Source organism: Pomacea canaliculata, linkage group LG5 (genome assembly GCF_003073045.1).
Source record: "Pomacea canaliculata isolate SZHN2017 linkage group LG5, ASM307304v1, whole genome shotgun sequence".
Taxonomy (NCBI): Eukaryota; Metazoa; Mollusca; class Gastropoda; order Architaenioglossa; family Ampullariidae; genus Pomacea; species Pomacea canaliculata.
This window is the reverse complement of record NC_037594.1, coordinates 4,807,342-4,823,097: the sequence shown is the minus strand read 5'-3', so window position 1 is coordinate 4,823,097 and position 15,756 is coordinate 4,807,342. Positions and strand designations below refer to the sequence as shown.

At 42.6% G+C, this 15,756-nt stretch overlaps 2 protein-coding genes across 2 annotated transcripts; one reads left to right on the top strand and one right to left on the bottom strand.

The window, feature by feature from the left end:
• Positions 1 to 202: 202 nt before the first annotated feature.
• LOC112565073 (probable transcriptional regulatory protein THEYE_A1868) lies at positions 203 to 4,636 on the top strand. Its single transcript, XM_025240326.1, has 6 exons — positions 203 to 273; positions 764 to 1,275; positions 1,637 to 1,746; positions 2,361 to 2,494; positions 3,812 to 3,998; positions 4,345 to 4,636. Exons 2-6 carry the CDS (start codon positions 900 to 902, stop codon positions 4,552 to 4,554), a joined length of 1,017 nt encoding a protein of 338 aa, XP_025096111.1. The 5' UTR covers positions 203 to 273; positions 764 to 899; the 3' UTR covers positions 4,555 to 4,636.
• Positions 4,637 to 6,485: 1,849 nt separating this feature from the next.
• LOC112563921 (dual specificity tyrosine-phosphorylation-regulated kinase 2-like) lies at positions 6,486 to 12,700 on the bottom strand. The gene is given in 10 exon segments (XM_025238395.1): positions 6,486 to 7,994; positions 8,373 to 8,534; positions 8,904 to 9,068; positions 9,513 to 9,725; positions 9,878 to 10,012; positions 10,015 to 10,080; positions 10,321 to 10,545; positions 11,279 to 11,447; positions 11,842 to 12,083; positions 12,431 to 12,700. Coding segments are annotated over 10 exon segments (1,788 nt in total). The 3' UTR covers positions 6,486 to 7,853.
• Between the last annotated feature and the right edge of the window lie 3,056 nt (positions 12,701 to 15,756).

Genomic DNA, 15,756 nt, shown 5'->3' with positions numbered 1-15,756 from the left:
GAAAGTTGACCTAAAACAGACCCAAGCACGTCAGCAAACGGACAGACACGTGAACAGTCACAAACACAAGACAGAAAAGCATGCACACAAAGAAGTCAGAAAAAAAGGTCTTAAATCAGAGAACACTGAGGGAAATCACATCATGGATAAATAAATGTAGCTGTTTATTTTTGTCAGAACGTGAGAGAGTAATCCAAGGGACATAACGCTGTTTGACAGAAGGATAACTCCGAATGCTTAACTTCCTATCGACTAGGGCACCTTGCCGTTACGGTGTGTTTTTCATGTTTTTCTCCTTCTTTAGTTTCGTCTTTTGAGTTCTCATCAATTAATTTCACGAACACTATTAACCGTTCAGTTATCTGTTCTTAATTAAAATTAACTGTTCTTAATTAAAATTAAACAATGAAATAAAAGAAATTTATTCAGAGGAGAGAAACAGTGTAGACATCTTACATCCAAAACTGGGGTTAGACAACTCAGAGTTTATACTTTATAGCATTTCAGTTTAAAGAAATGAGCGATGATTGTTAAGTAGAATGTTTATTTGTCAATATTAACGATGATGATTATATTCCTGATCGCTGAAGCAGAGCGTTTTACATATGGATTGTAGCTCTAAAAGACAATTTACCTGTATGCATCTAACAATACGCCTCAGCTGAATGCACTACAAATAAAGGGAATAAAATAAATAGGAAATTATCCAGTGAAATCCAGGTCGCATTTTTTCCTGACATTCTATGTTCATTGTATTTTGCAGATCTTGAACATCAACATTTCATTTTACAAACTGCCTTTGGTTAGTCTTTGTGAAGCCAGATTACATTTAGGACTTTTTCTTTTGTGTGAAATGCTGCCTTACTGAAATTTGTATGAAAATATTAGGTTAGGGAGCAATGGCGTTGAGAAGCATCCAGAATAATTTCCAAGCATTTCAAAATTGGAGCAGAGAGCTGTTTAAAGTCAGTAGACTACAAATTAATGGGAATTTAGGTAAGAGGTCGTCTGTGAGACAACACAGTTTTTCTAGCTTCTGGCAGGTGTATTCAGAAGGGTACCAAGTCGTGCCTAAATTCTGTAGTACATACCATTTGGTCATGCCTAGTAAGGTGAAAATAAGAGCAAACCAGTGCTCTTACATGGTGCAGCTGGTGCGTGGCATGGCAGGGCACAGCAAGTGGCAGAACATCAAGAACATCAAGGCTGCTGAAGATGCCAAGAAAGCCAGGACCATCCAAGACTTTACAAGAAGGGCAAGGGCAATCATAAGAGGTAGAGTCACATTTGATATTGTTCTATTTATTTTTATAACCAATGCTGTTGCAATTTTCCCCTTTTCCCACCAAAAGTATTCTCATGTTTGAATTACTTTATAGGTACATGAGCTTAGATTTGATGGTTGGTGAACATAAAAAAAAAATATACTGGAGCATGCACATTTGTGCACAAGTGCAAATTGTATATAATTTTTCGAGCTAATTAGAATATCAGCTTGTATTCAAATACACAATCTTTTTGTTACTTTGTCCAACTCATGAGTGATCATTTGTTTGATCATCAGTTGGTTTTTCAACTAATTATATATATATATAACGTATATGTATATGTGTATATATATTCTATTAAAATACAGAGAAAGGTTCAGCTGACCCAAAGAATAATCCTCTACTTGCTCGCCTTCTTGTGGAGGCCAAGTCAAAATGCATTCCAAATGCAAATATTGAAAGAGTGCTGAGTCAGATGGTATGTTTTAAAAACATGCTTGGCTATACTATGTTAAATATAGATATAAAGTAGCATTCTTTTGTTGAAAATATACTTTTTTTGGCTAAACTTGCTAGCTTTTAAGCTATTCTGACTTTGTTTTATATTTACAATATTTACTTAGGGCATTGATAGTGGCATTTTTTTTGTTGCTTTTGCCTTTATTTGGTTTCCATTGAATTTGTTGCTTGAGATCTTTAATTCTTACCAAAACAGTTCAGGATCAGATCACACAATTACTGCAATTATTAACTTTTAATAAAAGTTAACAAGGATTCATCAAATTTGTGGTTCTTTAACTTTCCCATTGGCTGGGTCTTTGACATGGTATTCTAGTAACAGTGTTGAGCTAGTTATCATTAGCAACTTTAAACTTTAACATTTGTATTGGATGTTGCTACCCTTACAGTTATGTGCATACACATGAAGGATATCTAAGGGAGAGACTAAATGGATTGGAATCTCAAGATCTTAGATTTGTTTTGAAATTTTAAGGCCATTTATATAGTTATAGCTGGTGCAACTGGAATAAAGCATGGTGCTTTCTTGAAAACATACACTAACAAAAGTTTATCAAAGTTGTCTTTCCACAGGGTAAGATGAAAGATGTGCCTCCAACCGTGTTTGAAGCCAAGGGTCCAGGGGGGAGTATCATGCTAATTGAAGCAATGACCGTAAACCAGAGCCAGACACGCCAAGAGCTGCAGAGTTATGTCAAAAAGTGCGGGTAAGTGTAATGACCTCATCCTATATTAATGGACATTGACAGCTTACTCGTAGGTAAAACTGCCCAAATTTACCTTCAGAAAACAATAACAAAAGAAAAAAACCCACAAAAAAACCAGAAACATTTTTAAAAATCAAGAAAGCAACCAAGGAGCTACACTCCTATTTACCCATTCCAACCAAAACATGTTCCTTAAATATATATTAGACAACAAAATTATGAGTTTATTTTCAATTGAAACCTAAATGAATAATAGCAAAAAAGGAACAGAACTTTGTTGATTGCAATATTTAGTCTTGTGGCTTTACTAAACTATATCTGTGGCAATTGTGCCTATGTATCACAATGTTATTTAAATTGATGATCACACAGGAAGTTTAAAGAAAAGCAGTTTCTTGATGAGTAAATGGTTCATAAACCATTCACAGACTTCATACTGTGGAATGGCATGTAGAAATTAAAGCCCAAGCTAGCAACATTCTGCTCTGGGATTGTATTTTAACCATGGGGGAAGCTATCCTTTCTTTGGGAAGGGAACTAGGGGGCTAATTTGATACACAGACTAACCTGATCAATGAGTCACCGAGCAGGGGAATTTTCTTAACTGACCAGCATTGAATTCTCCAAAATTGTCAAATGTGAAGCAGGAAACCTACAACTAAAACATAAAAAAATTTTGTAAAACAAAATTTCAAGCCATAATCACTCTGAACAATGATCAATGAAACAAAATGACAAATGGAAAAAACCAACAGAGTGCGCCATATCTATTGCAATATTCAGTCTCATTTTATTTTTGGCTTCTGCTACTCTTATATTATAAATTAGACAGAAACAATAAGCACCAAAAAATTCTGTTTTATCTTTCCAGTCGATTTGTTAGGTCTAAATAAATTCTGCTTGGTTCTGTTGAACTATATAAAGCATGATCTCTACCATATTACCAGAGAAAAAGTTTTCAAAAGGGACCCCTTCCAATAACTAGCATGTCAAGTAATAATAATAATATGGGAATTTATAAAGCGCAGTATTTTAGCCAAAGGGGGACTCATTGCGCTGAATGAGATCACAGATGATTTGGGTAGTCGTACACTGAATGCATGGTTTTAGGCACTATCTAGTGGAAACAGAGTTACCTAGCTAGACTAGCGTAATAGGCTGGGAAAGCATGCCTCATGAATCCGAGTGCTGAAGTTAAACGCACAAATTACCAGCATAAGAAGTGTCCTAACAAAGTGTTGGAAAGTATTTCAAAGAATTTTTTATTTTTTGCTAAAAAACATATATTTTTTATTCAGTTGACCACTTTCATTGCAGGTTTTCACTTTATGAAAATAGCTTTTTGGCAAGAATGACTTTTGAACAGAAAGGGTTGGTGATGGTGGATATCCCAGACCAAGGGGAGACTACTCCAAACATGGAGGAGTACATTGAACTTGCAATCGAAGTTGGTGCTGAGGAAGTCACTTTGGAAGCAGATGAGGAGGGAAAAAAATTTCTTCAGGTACTTATCAGAAACTTCATTTACTGGCCTGGCCAGTTTGTCGCATTGCAGCTTCAGCGCTGACTTGGGATTAAAATATAAACATTTGAATGGTGCTAATTATGTATCAAAATATTTATAATTGTAATAATTTTGATGTGCATCATTATCAGGTAGTTCCCTTTCAAGACCTTTTAATTTAGCTTTTAAAGTGTTTTATTTCGAGACCTTTAATTTAATGATCTCAGATCAAGCAAAACAATAAAAAATGTATACAATGAGAGATATGCAGTGACTAACATGTGACAATCCCCATGAAAGTTGTGGTTTGTATGTGTGTATAACTGACAGTTGTACTTTTTTCCAGTTTCTCAGTGCTCCAGAGCATGTGTACTCAGTAAAGAAGGAACTGGAGGCAAAGAACCTACCAGTAAGGTCTGCAGAAGTCACGTTTCTTTCATTAAATGATGTTTCTTTGGGCAGCAAAGACATTGAGCTGATAGCGAAGGTTTTGGATAAGTTAGACGATCACCCAGATGTCCTAAAAGTGTACACTAATGTTGTAGAGGCATCATGATGGCAGTTATTGACACTTCTGGGAATAGTCTCATAATGTTGCTGAACGTTTTCATATGAAAGTAAATTTGGAAGAAAGACCACTGTGTGATGCTCATCTTGTCAAAATTTTGGTGTCTGTTGGGGAGTTTACTCTTCTGAAAGATAGCAAAAAAGACATTTTAATAAGAATTTTGATCATAGAACAAAGGTCTTTGGAATATAACACTTGGAAGTGGCTGTCTAATTATGGGTGTACAGGAGAAATTTAATGCACATGCGCTGATCATTGAAATTCTTCATCTCTAGAGACATTTGAAAAAAGACAGTATGTTGTAGAAAACAAGCTTGAAAAGCAAATGGCCAAAACGGTGAAAATGAAGGTTTTATTATATTCTTAACTTTCATGGATGTTTTCTAGGAAAATGAATCCTATGCGCGAGCGTGCATGTGTGAGTGTGTGTGTGCAAAACTGCGGGGAAAGAAGGAAATTAAAGGGACTACTGACAGACAGTTTTGTGTTTTGCACTCCACTATAAGCAATTTCACAAGGCATAACAGAATTTTGACTGTTTCATGGTTATGGTATAGCATAAATCTACACCAGTCCACTTATACCTGCTGCTGCTGGCTAGTTCAGCAGCTGATCAGCATAGTGTTTATGACCTGCTCAAACTGTTGCTAGGTACACAACTATTGTTGCATCACTTTTTCTGTATTTTGCATATTTTACATCCATCTTATTTTTTTTTTTTTTTTTTTTTTTTTATTCTTATAGCCCTTAAGTAGGCAGAGATAAGATCAGATAATTTCTGTAAATCTGTTTCCATCCTGGCATACAATTTAATCGGGAAACAGTGCTGCAATATTATCATGATTTTGGACACATGGTGTGGATATTGCTACACTGCAGCAGTCAGGTCATAGTGACTGTCCTCAAATCCTATTAACAGTGCTATCTGGATAATCGGATTAGGAATATAATCAAAAAGTTGCACTACCTTTACTAAAGTTCACAAGTAACCATTACAAAGATATGGGGAAATGGTGATGTGATGATTGACTCATGCAGAAGTGAAAATCTTGAGAAAGGATTCAGTGGTCTATAAGTCAACCAAGCTATTTTTTTTTTCATGGTGATTTTTGCTGAGTAAAAGAAAAGGTTCATCATGAGCTTAGCTTTACTTACTGTTAACATTCAGGTAGACATCTTGACTGAAAAACTTGCAGTTGTGAACCAGAGGGTTGTTTAAGCATGGGCACTATATTATAGTTGTGCATGGTTTGGGCATTGTGTATCAGTGTGTATTATTTATAACCGAAGACTTTGTGACTGTACCTTTTAAATAATCAATGTTTTATTGGACAGGGATTTTTATAGTGCCGTAAAATGTTTAGTAACGACTTTTATGACCCTGTGGACAGTTTATTGAGCGACGTGCTTCATGGCAGCATGGCTATGAACACAGTGCTGGAGGTGTTGCACCAGACATTATGGTAGTTTGTGTCTGGCTGTTTGTTTTCACTGTTACTGCTAAACTTGTTCTAACCCTTAAAAAAGAAAAAGGCAGTATAAATAATGAGTACAGAAAGAGATCACCAGGTCACCAAAGATGTGGTAGGAAAGAGTATATATATACACACATGCATGAACTCATAGCTGCAGATAATATTTCACTTGCATATATTTCATAACCTTGAGTCCCAAATGAGTCAATAAAGTGTGAAATTGTGTACACCCTGACACATACATGCACTCACACATTAGTGTTAGTTGATTAAACAGTTAAGGGGACAAGGGTGAGGGACACCAGAGCTAGCACCTGTCAGGGCTCAGCTGAGGATCCTCTGCACAGCCATCAAACAAAATACTGCATCTCTTTCCAAACCAATATAGATTCATCTATACATGAAATATCATTACCTACACAAACACAGGAACCAACACAAGTCCACAGTTAAATAACTCATTAATGTTCAATCACATTTTATATAGAACATCAGCAGAAACTGATCAGAGAAAGAAAATCCTTTCTGATATTTTCCTACTAAAGGCCATAAAGGTGCACAAAAGAACAAAAAATACAAATCACTGTTAGTCCCAGGAATCTGATTGCATGAGGAAGATTGCCTGATGCTGCAACTGGAGAGTTTGCATAATTATTGCACATGGAGAAGCCATCCCGGTGCTTGAAATTACTGTACATCTTTCTTTCTCTCAAGGACCATAGCTTTCAAACTAAGCACTATACAACTTTCTTTTGGGTGGGCATATAACTAAAGAAACAAAATACTTTCTTAAAGATGATTGCCCTTGCATTGGCCAGATGCGTACAGCTGCTACACTAGCATGACAGGGAGATCAAACCTTTTTTTCTTGGAGGGTTGGCGAGGAATGCTAAGTCTGCAATGAAGGTATGTTGTGTTTCCTAGAGGAGGTAATATCACAGGGGCAGGAAACGGAGATTTTGCTGTCTTTATTTTGCTTGGAATATCTGGTAAAGAAAATCACATCAGAGCATGATGCATGTGTTTGTCCCTCTCCAGTTTTCTAGTTTTTATCTTCCCCATTAGCTCTGGAATTTTCAGGTCTTATTGACAAGGCCACCCAAGATCACGGTTTCTGCAAGTGGGCGGTTGGTGTCATGTCTAGAGTGAGGAAGTGCTCTGTATTTTTACTATTTGCAAGATCCAGTTGCAGACACAATGCAGGACAGGCTAACAACTCCAATTTTCTTTATTAGTTCAGCTTTTTATAACTTGAAAGAATTGGAGTTGGCAAGGAAATGAATATCACTTCGGGTAGGTCAGGACAAGGCGAGAAAATGCTTTCACTATTTGGCAAACTCTTACAGTCTCACCAACTATAAATCTTCCTGAGCCAAAACATGCATTCAATTGAAGAGGATTCTTTGGAGAACACCATTTAACCACATGCTTTCAATAGTGTCTTCCTAAAGATCGGCTCGCAACAAAATCCTTCAAAGCCAAACAGACGAACGAGTTTTAGGACATCTAAGGATGAAGTTGACACTTTTCACTAGTTGTGTGGATGGCAGGGAGAACAAAGACAATGTCCCTCATCTGGAGACTGGGGCATGATGCAAATGCAAGAAGTGGTCTTATGTTCCCATCGTTCTTCGCGTGCCCCGAGGTCCCGTCATCTTGTGCGATGTAGGAGCAGCTTGGGTACAAACATGTGAACAATCACGAGAGCAATGAAGGTCGAGACATCATGCAGGTGAACACAGAGCCCCCAGGGAGGTGTCGCTCCCACAGGCTAACCATAGATGCACAAGGCCAGGTGCAGGTGAGCATAGACTACACATGACAAGTGTCGCTCTGTGTTTTGAGAGGACTGGTCTGGGTATCGGTGACGGATACTTTCGAGGTGTTCTCGGCGACAGGAAGTCGTACGGAGCTCTTTGAGGAGGCTTCCATCTGCCCCGGCTTCTCCAACAGCTGAAGAAAAATACGAAGAAAGTGATGCTAGTGATGAGTATAAACAAAAAGCACCACATTCACTAATTAGGAGCACCAAAAATAATTATACCACTAATTGGTCCAAATGATGACCTCCAGTCCACGGTGAAAAGACGCAAGTTAAAGTGGCATTGGTGACATTTCCAAATCATTAGGAATTTCAAAGGAGATCTTGCAGGAAATTACGGGCAATTAACAGAAGAGTAAAGTGGAATTATGAGAAATGGACGGAAAACAGTGGACACGCCCCTCATTTAGCACATCTCAGCACAGGGCAAGACTCCAAGGATTATCTGTCTTGTCACTAGTGTAACACATAAGATGTGGCTCTAGCAGACCGTGGCTATCGTCGCTGACCTTTGCCCTGGAAGGACTGAGGACGTCGCCGACGGTTACCGCCTTGGACTGCAACGCGCCATTACGCATCACCCACGGATGCTGAAGCGCGTCGGAGGCGGACAGGCGTGCAGCAGGGTCCCACGACAGGGTGCGCCGCATAAAGTCCAAGAAAACACCATCCTGCGCGAATTAATAAATAAAATAAGCGAACACACAAACAAATGCAGACACAAATAAACGAACAAACAACAGAAAATCCTGGACAAACAAGAAGACTTTCTACTTGTTTTGCAACGTCTAGATATCCTAGTAGACGATAATAGCGCCCAAGAGAATCTGTATAAAGAGGAACAATGGCAGTGTTCACCCAAATTAATGGAAATAACATCTTGTGACTTTTTACCTAAAGATTTGAAAAAAATGTGCAACCCACTAATCCTTTAACACAGTCCCACACAACAGCTGGTTTCTGTGTCACTTCTTGTAACCCTGGTGATGGTGTGGCGGACTGTGTATGGCCAGGACTGGCAGCATGTACGTCCTCCTCACCTCCGTGTTTTTTAGGAGCAAGGAGAGGTGGAGGCTCATGGGAGGGCCCCGCGGCTTCTCGCGTGACGAGCCGCTCGTGCAGTAGCGGGGCTGACCCTGGGCGGTGAAGAACTTCTCCGCTCGCTTGCAACGGTCCAGAAGAGAGCGAGAGGGGACACCTCGTACCTGCAGCATCAAAACAGAGGTCTAGGTCTCCGATATTTGGTAGGTTCTAGATTATCTAATTTGCCGTTGTCGTGGGCTTTCAGATACAAAAATAGAACAACAGCATTTTGCTGTGACACAACTTTTTATTTTCGTTTTTCCCTCTCAGACATCCTGCTTCTGCTCATCGACTCCCTCTTCCTTTTTCTAAACAGTGCCTTATCTCCTTTTAATATCTCTTGAGTCTGTTCTGACTACATTAGCTGATACTCGTCACATATTTTCGTCTTTAGCCCACTTTTTGTATTTATTGTCTGCTGTCGTAGGGAGCCATTAAAAAGAACATGAACATGAGCCACTGCTAGCGTCAAGAGGCTCTAGTTAACTGTAAGTAAGAACAATAATCTTATCTAGCCATCTAGATACTCTGGGTAACTTTAGCTCAGATCGGTAGGTTTTACTAGCCTCCATGATGCTGGAAAGCTGGTCAAACTCATCTTCGCCAGCGAAGATTGGCTTGGCGGTAAGCACCTCTCCTAGCACGCAAGCCAGGCTCCACATGTCGATGGCGCATCCGTATCGCAAGCCCAGGATCACTTCCGGGGCACGGTAGTAGCGGGACTGGATGTAGGTATAGATCTGCTTCTGCTCGTAGCAACTGGATCCAAAGTCTATTACCTGCAAACGTCACCAAACACAAGCGGCTAGACTCGGTACGTCACGTGGACTAAACGTTCCTCACTGATTCGCGTGTTTCGAACAGTAGCACTTCTAGGTCTCAGTCACAAGTCCTATCGTACCTTGATGCCGATGTCGCAGTCCTACATTACCTTGATGGAGATGTCGTTCTGCAGTCCTGCGGTACATCCGGCGGAAGTGGGGAGGGGGCGGCGCAGCAGGATGTTCTCTGGTTTGAGGTCGCAATGCACGATGTTGTTCCTGTGCAGCACATCCAGGCACCGAAGAGCACGGCGCGAGCGATCTTTTGCACCCGGCAGAGGCTCATCCCCTTCCCACGGGTCTTCTTCAGCACCTGAGGTCACAGAATGAGGAACACTCAATGTACCAGCTTTGTGGGAAGGTGTCTAAGAAACCTTGTTGGACGTACATACTTACATCAGACAGGTATCTAAGTGACCAGGTGGTGCTAAAAAGACCCAGCAGAGATAAGAAAGAACCAGCATCTCTAGCTATGACTACAATAGTAACTGCAACTATGTCTGTGTATCCCCGATTCAATGTAAGCAGCTGGCTTTCGCTTTTCTCTCCGTACCTGGTGCAGGCTCATGCCCAGCAGCTCAAAGGTGATGCACACGTGACCCCGGAAGGTGAAACTGTCTAAGATGTGTACAATGTTATGGGAGTCATTCTTATCCTGCCTGCGGAGGGCCTCCAGGATGCGGATTTCTTCGCGCGCCTGGCGCAGAAACGGTCGCTCGTTCTTGACTATCTTGATGGCGACCAACGAGTGCGTCCTGTGGTCCATGGCCTTCATCACCTGCGACAGTAAAGCAGTCTTATGTGCAGGCAGTGGTGTAAGCAACAGGCTTAGTTCTAAATATACAAACAAGTTGAGGAGGAAAGTGGAGAGAGCTCTCTTCCCTTTGTTCTGTTCAGAATGACTGAACTTAATGCGTATAATAGCAGAATCATTTGTGTCAGGTTCTTCAGTTTCTGGAAACATTGCCCTTTTCTTGTTGTTTTGATGGTTTATTTTCATCCAGAGATTGTTTTGTGTGTAATTCTGCGCCACGAAAGCCTTCTTTTTCTTCTAGTTGTTCTTGCTCTTCATCTTGTTTTTGTCGTTCGAGCAGTTCTTTTTCTTCTTTATGCTATTAAGCTGAATGTTGGCGCAGGGGCGGCTCTAGGCTCGTGGCAGTCCTGGGCACAGAAACAATCGGTGGCCCCTTTGCCCACCAGTGTCAATAAAACCAAGGGGTGGTCCATGATATTCTCTTTAGGGCAGAACGTTATAATACTACACATAGCTTACTGCTCCGATTTAGCAACATTAGTAAATACAGTGAACTAATTAACAAAGAAATGATGTTTTTCGACTACATTGCCGTCAGCTGTGTCATTATTTTTCTTTCTGTTTAATAATCAATATATATTGGCGTGGCGGCGCTGTGCAGATGCACAGTTGGCAAATGCGTAAGGCCACCCCTGGTTGGCGAGACCTGTACGTCTGGTTCGAAAGTCCTTAACCCAGAAAAGGCCCTCCTTCTCACCTGGCCGAAGGTACCTTTTCCCAGCAAATCATGTAGTTCATATCGATACAACAGGTGGTCGTGCGGCTTGCAGATGTAAAAGCCGCTGGCATCATCGAAGCCGTTATTTTTAACGCCCTCCCCTTGCACAGACTTCTTGGCGGCCTGGCTGCCCAGGAAATACACCGTTCTGCAAAAAGAAACACTGAGTTCTGACACCGCCCTGCAAACGACAGACAAAATGCTGGCGCGGTCCTACAAGAAGACACATCAAGTGCTGGCGCGGTCCTACAAGAAGACACCGAGTTCTAAACCTTCGTCCCTTCTCCCTCCTTATCCTGCAAATAGGCTCCTATAGTTCTGACGCCGTCCTGATGTAAGGCAGAGGGGTGAGATGGATACCTTTGATGTTTGTTTTACTCTTATCTTTAATCACAGATCACGTCACATGAAACATCACAGCGTTGACTGGAACTAATACTTATTGAGGACATACATGCTCTTTATTTAACTAATGAAAGAAGAACAAGAAGAAGAACAACAAAAAGAAAGTGAACTGATCTATATGTGAATGGCGTGCAGACCTAAAATCCAGGATTTCTGTTTTCTCCCACTCCGTCAATTTCTCGGCATACTTGATCAGGGCCTCCTCACCGGACACTCGCACGGAGGAGACGACACTGGTGCCCCTGCGCGTGCGCACTGTTGCGGAGCTGGTGCGCGCGCGGTCACCATCGTCACTGCGCAGGCGCGAAGACAAGGGCGGAGGCGACGGTTGACGGCTTACGGTGCACGACGCAGGTTGGGGAGGACGTAGCAGGCACTTTCACGGTCGACGTGGCGGGAATGGCTGAGCGATGCACCAGCTTGATCTGCGAAACCTGCGCACACCCAGTAGGATTTTCTTTAAAGAGACCACTCATGGTAGGCTAAAGTCTCTCACAAAATAACGCATTCGCAAATTCCCATTATTTCTACTGGAATTTATGGAAACAGCTGCTGATCATAATCTCAACTTGCTTTGTTCTGATCCTATCCCATTCCCCAACTTCATGATCTCAACTTTTGTCTATGATCTTGGCCTGCAATGTCTCCATAACCTCAGCTTTTCTCTTTCTGTCTGTCTGTCTTGAGCGAGTGAGAAGCATAACCCTGTCCTTGACCCCACTTAACCTTGGAGACATTGCGCGGTAGCGAGGTGTTGGCGGCGGGGAAGCCCTGACCGGTGTGGGAGGAGAGCACGGAGGAGGCCTTGGTCACGCGGTGAGCTCCCTGCCCCTCCAGTCGCTTGTCGGCAGGGTGTGGTAGCGGTGGTACGTGGAAGCTGGCGCTGTTCTCGAAGAGCTGCTCCACCTGACAACGGACACCCTGTAAAGCCCCCAGGACACCTCCCCGAAAGTTGTGGAACTGCGAGGAATGTGGCGCGGCCTCAGAGCCTTGCATCCTCTCGAAAGCCGATCGTACTCGCCTGGGGGCCCGTTGATTTCTGAAATCACAAATGACATGGGGGTCACATCACAAGAATGACTTCATGTTCACTGTGGAACCTTCTAGTTATGTCTCTCCCTCGCTTACTCGTAACTGTATTACACATACGAAAGTATGGGTTGTCATATGATAACTAGTATAGTAGTGTTGGTGTCGCACTCTTGCTTCCCCGCGTCGAGCAGACACGCAGGTGGACGGACAAGCGGAGAGTAGAACAAATAGCTGAACTGCGACCCGTCCTTTTGTCCATTGGAAGGTAGTGATTGGTCATAGCTAGTAACGGAAGGACAGAAAGTGTGTGTATGTTATGTCAGCCGCTACGATTCGACGGAGGATACGACAACGGATTCTCAGACGTCAGTAACGTCGGATGGCCCTCCACGTGGCAAAGACTTGTGCGAAGAGATACGTGGCGAGTGTATGTTAGAGTGAGTGTGCTGTGTGTATTACTATGGTAATTAGCGGGTCACGATACCTGGACTAGATATCCTGGGCTCAAAAGTCAATTAAAGTATAATTAACAATTCAATGTAAATGTCGGGGTGAGTTGGTAGAGGTGTCGAGAGTGTGATGAGCCCGAGGCAGTGGCAATCTCAACCTCTGACCATCTTCGCGTGCTCATTCCTTGGAGTTCACGACATGTACATTTCTGTGTGTCTGTGTTCCTTTTTTGTGCGCTTATGTCTCTCCCTCTCTCTGTTTGTGTGCCCATGCGTGCGTGGGTGTGTGCGCGCTTGGATACATATCTAGCGTAGTCAACTCAATCTGACATAAAGAACGTTTAAGTCGCATGTAGGAGGATTACAGATAGAACTGTCTAGAACAGCCCTGTGCACTAGTCACCCCTCTTCTCTCCCCGCAGTCAGGTATTCGTCTCCACCTGTACAGGTAGTCTGCAACACTATGTTACCTGTAAGCAGAAAAAGCTCCTACCTGGAGTGGACTCCCATACAACGCTTGGTGGGACATCCTTGCCTCACACGTCCTGAAAAAATATATATATACTTGTTTTGTTGAAATCCACTACATACGATGAAGACTTAAAAACAAGGGAAAACATTTATACACACATATTACTCGCTCTCAGCAACAAGTTGATAAGGTCTGGGCAACAAGAGTGCCGACTACTTGGATGTTGCCGTGAAGCCAAAGGCAAGCTTCTGTCAAGTGACTCAACTCCACCTGGTCACAGGCTGAGGTATTCAGGATCAGTGGATCGGGGAAAGCCTGTAAATATTTGTAGCTGACTGCTACATGCGTTAGCCATTCAGCTAACAGCTAGCGGGCACGGTCGTGTTGGCCAGAACGTCACGCTCAGTGCCCTGCCCCACGTTCAGCAACAAAGTATTTTTCGAGTCCGGCTGTTCTTGCTGCTGGATGCTGGCAGAGGCTTCTCACACCAAGTTGGTCGTTGTTGCCAGGAGAGTCAGAGGCTTCTAACCATCAAGTTGAGGTCGTTGTTGCCAGGAGCCAGAGGTTCATCACGTCAAGCGGTGGACGTTGTTGGCAACTCACGAGGCGGGAGTGATGCTGTCGCTGGAGTTTAGGCCCCTGCACCGGTGGAGGTGATGTTTGTGATGCCAAATAAATGTATATAAATATATTCGTATGTATACTCAATTGCGCGTCGGCACATAAATGAATGAATGGATATCCATGGATAGATGAATGAATGTTGTTAAATGATTCAACATTAGACGTTACGCAAGGGTTTGATTTCGATCCTTGTGTGTGTGTGGCCCACAAACTTCTGTCTAACTTCTCCGTTTGCTTTTTGTTCACATGCCAAATCGACACACTTGTGCACTCCCCATCAACATGCCACAACATCGATTACCGATAGGCTCCTTGACCGCCAGCAAGAGGGCCGAGCTGTGCACCCGAGACGATCTTCGATTACACGCACGTGATTGTAAGGGTGGGGTGGGGATGGGGTAGGCATGGGGTGGGGGTATTACACGCTTGACGTCTCTAGGCGTGACCTCGTGTGACCTCTCCATGGTCATGTCCGACATTACACTTCGCCTGCTCCAGCTTGACGGGCTAACCACTCTACCAGTGCTGTGCTAACATCGCTCTCCCACCTAGCCTGACGTGCTAACATCACTCTCGCATTTTAGCCTGACGTGTGCATTCCCACCCATGATGTGCTAACACCCGCTCTCGCATCTTAACCTGTGCTAACATTAGTCTCCCACCTTACCCTGATGTGCTAATACCCCTTTACTGCCTTAGCCTGATGTGTTACATCGCACGATCACCTGCTTTAACGTGATGTGCTAAATCCATTCTCCTGCTTCTCGAAGATTTTCTCAACAGACAGTGTAAAGTTTATCACATTAAAATGAGAATCAGACGGTCTGGACTTCAATCTCCGTTAGCGATACTCGCACATTTTCTGGATGTGAATTGTTCACACCGATGGGTGCCGGGTGGCATGTGCTCCACTTTCTCTTCCCTCCATCACTCCTTCTTCCCCCTCCTCGCTTAGTGCACAATTACCGCGAGGTAGAAGCATTTTACCGTCGATTAAATCAGCCAAACTAATCAAGCACTTTCCTTTCAAATAGCCCAGCCCTGCCCAGCCAGGCACGTTCCTTTCAAATAAAGCAAACCTGGATGAATGGTGGAAGGCTACCTTAACCAGCAAGCAGCATCCAACACACGGCTGCAGCAGCAGAAGCCTCGTCCGACACTGCAGCACTTCCACGATCTGCAGACCCTACACACTCTCCACCCCGGTCCAATCTGACTGACAATTCTTAAAACTACAGTTCGACCTCAGAGACAACTTGTAGGGCAATAGTGGAATCTATAGGACGGTTTATCGGGCCACACCCCATCTGAGGGACGATGTTATGTTACATACGTGGAATGCTCATTGTGGTAGACAGCACAATAGATTTTATAAACACCAGACCAACTCCTGATTATTAAAAATAAATAAAAAAAAACTAATAAGCCTTAATAAGTGGCAGTTCTTATAATTATAAGCTGTAAAAATAGCATAA

What these genes read in the sequence shown, in the direction of transcription:
- LOC112565073 (XM_025240326.1), top strand. Translation starts at nt 900, where the DNA reads ATGGCGTTGAGAAGCATCCAGAATAATTTCCAAGCATTTCAAAATTGG. An exon ending in GGCAAGGGCAATCATAAGAG is followed by an intron (nt 1,276 to 1,636) that starts GTAGAGTCACAT and finishes ATTAAAATACAG; the next exon opens with AGAAAGGTTCAGCTGACCCA. An exon ending in AAAGAGTGCTGAGTCAGATG is followed by an intron (nt 1,747 to 2,360) that starts GTATGTTTTAAA and finishes GTCTTTCCACAG; the next exon opens with GGTAAGATGAAAGATGTGCC.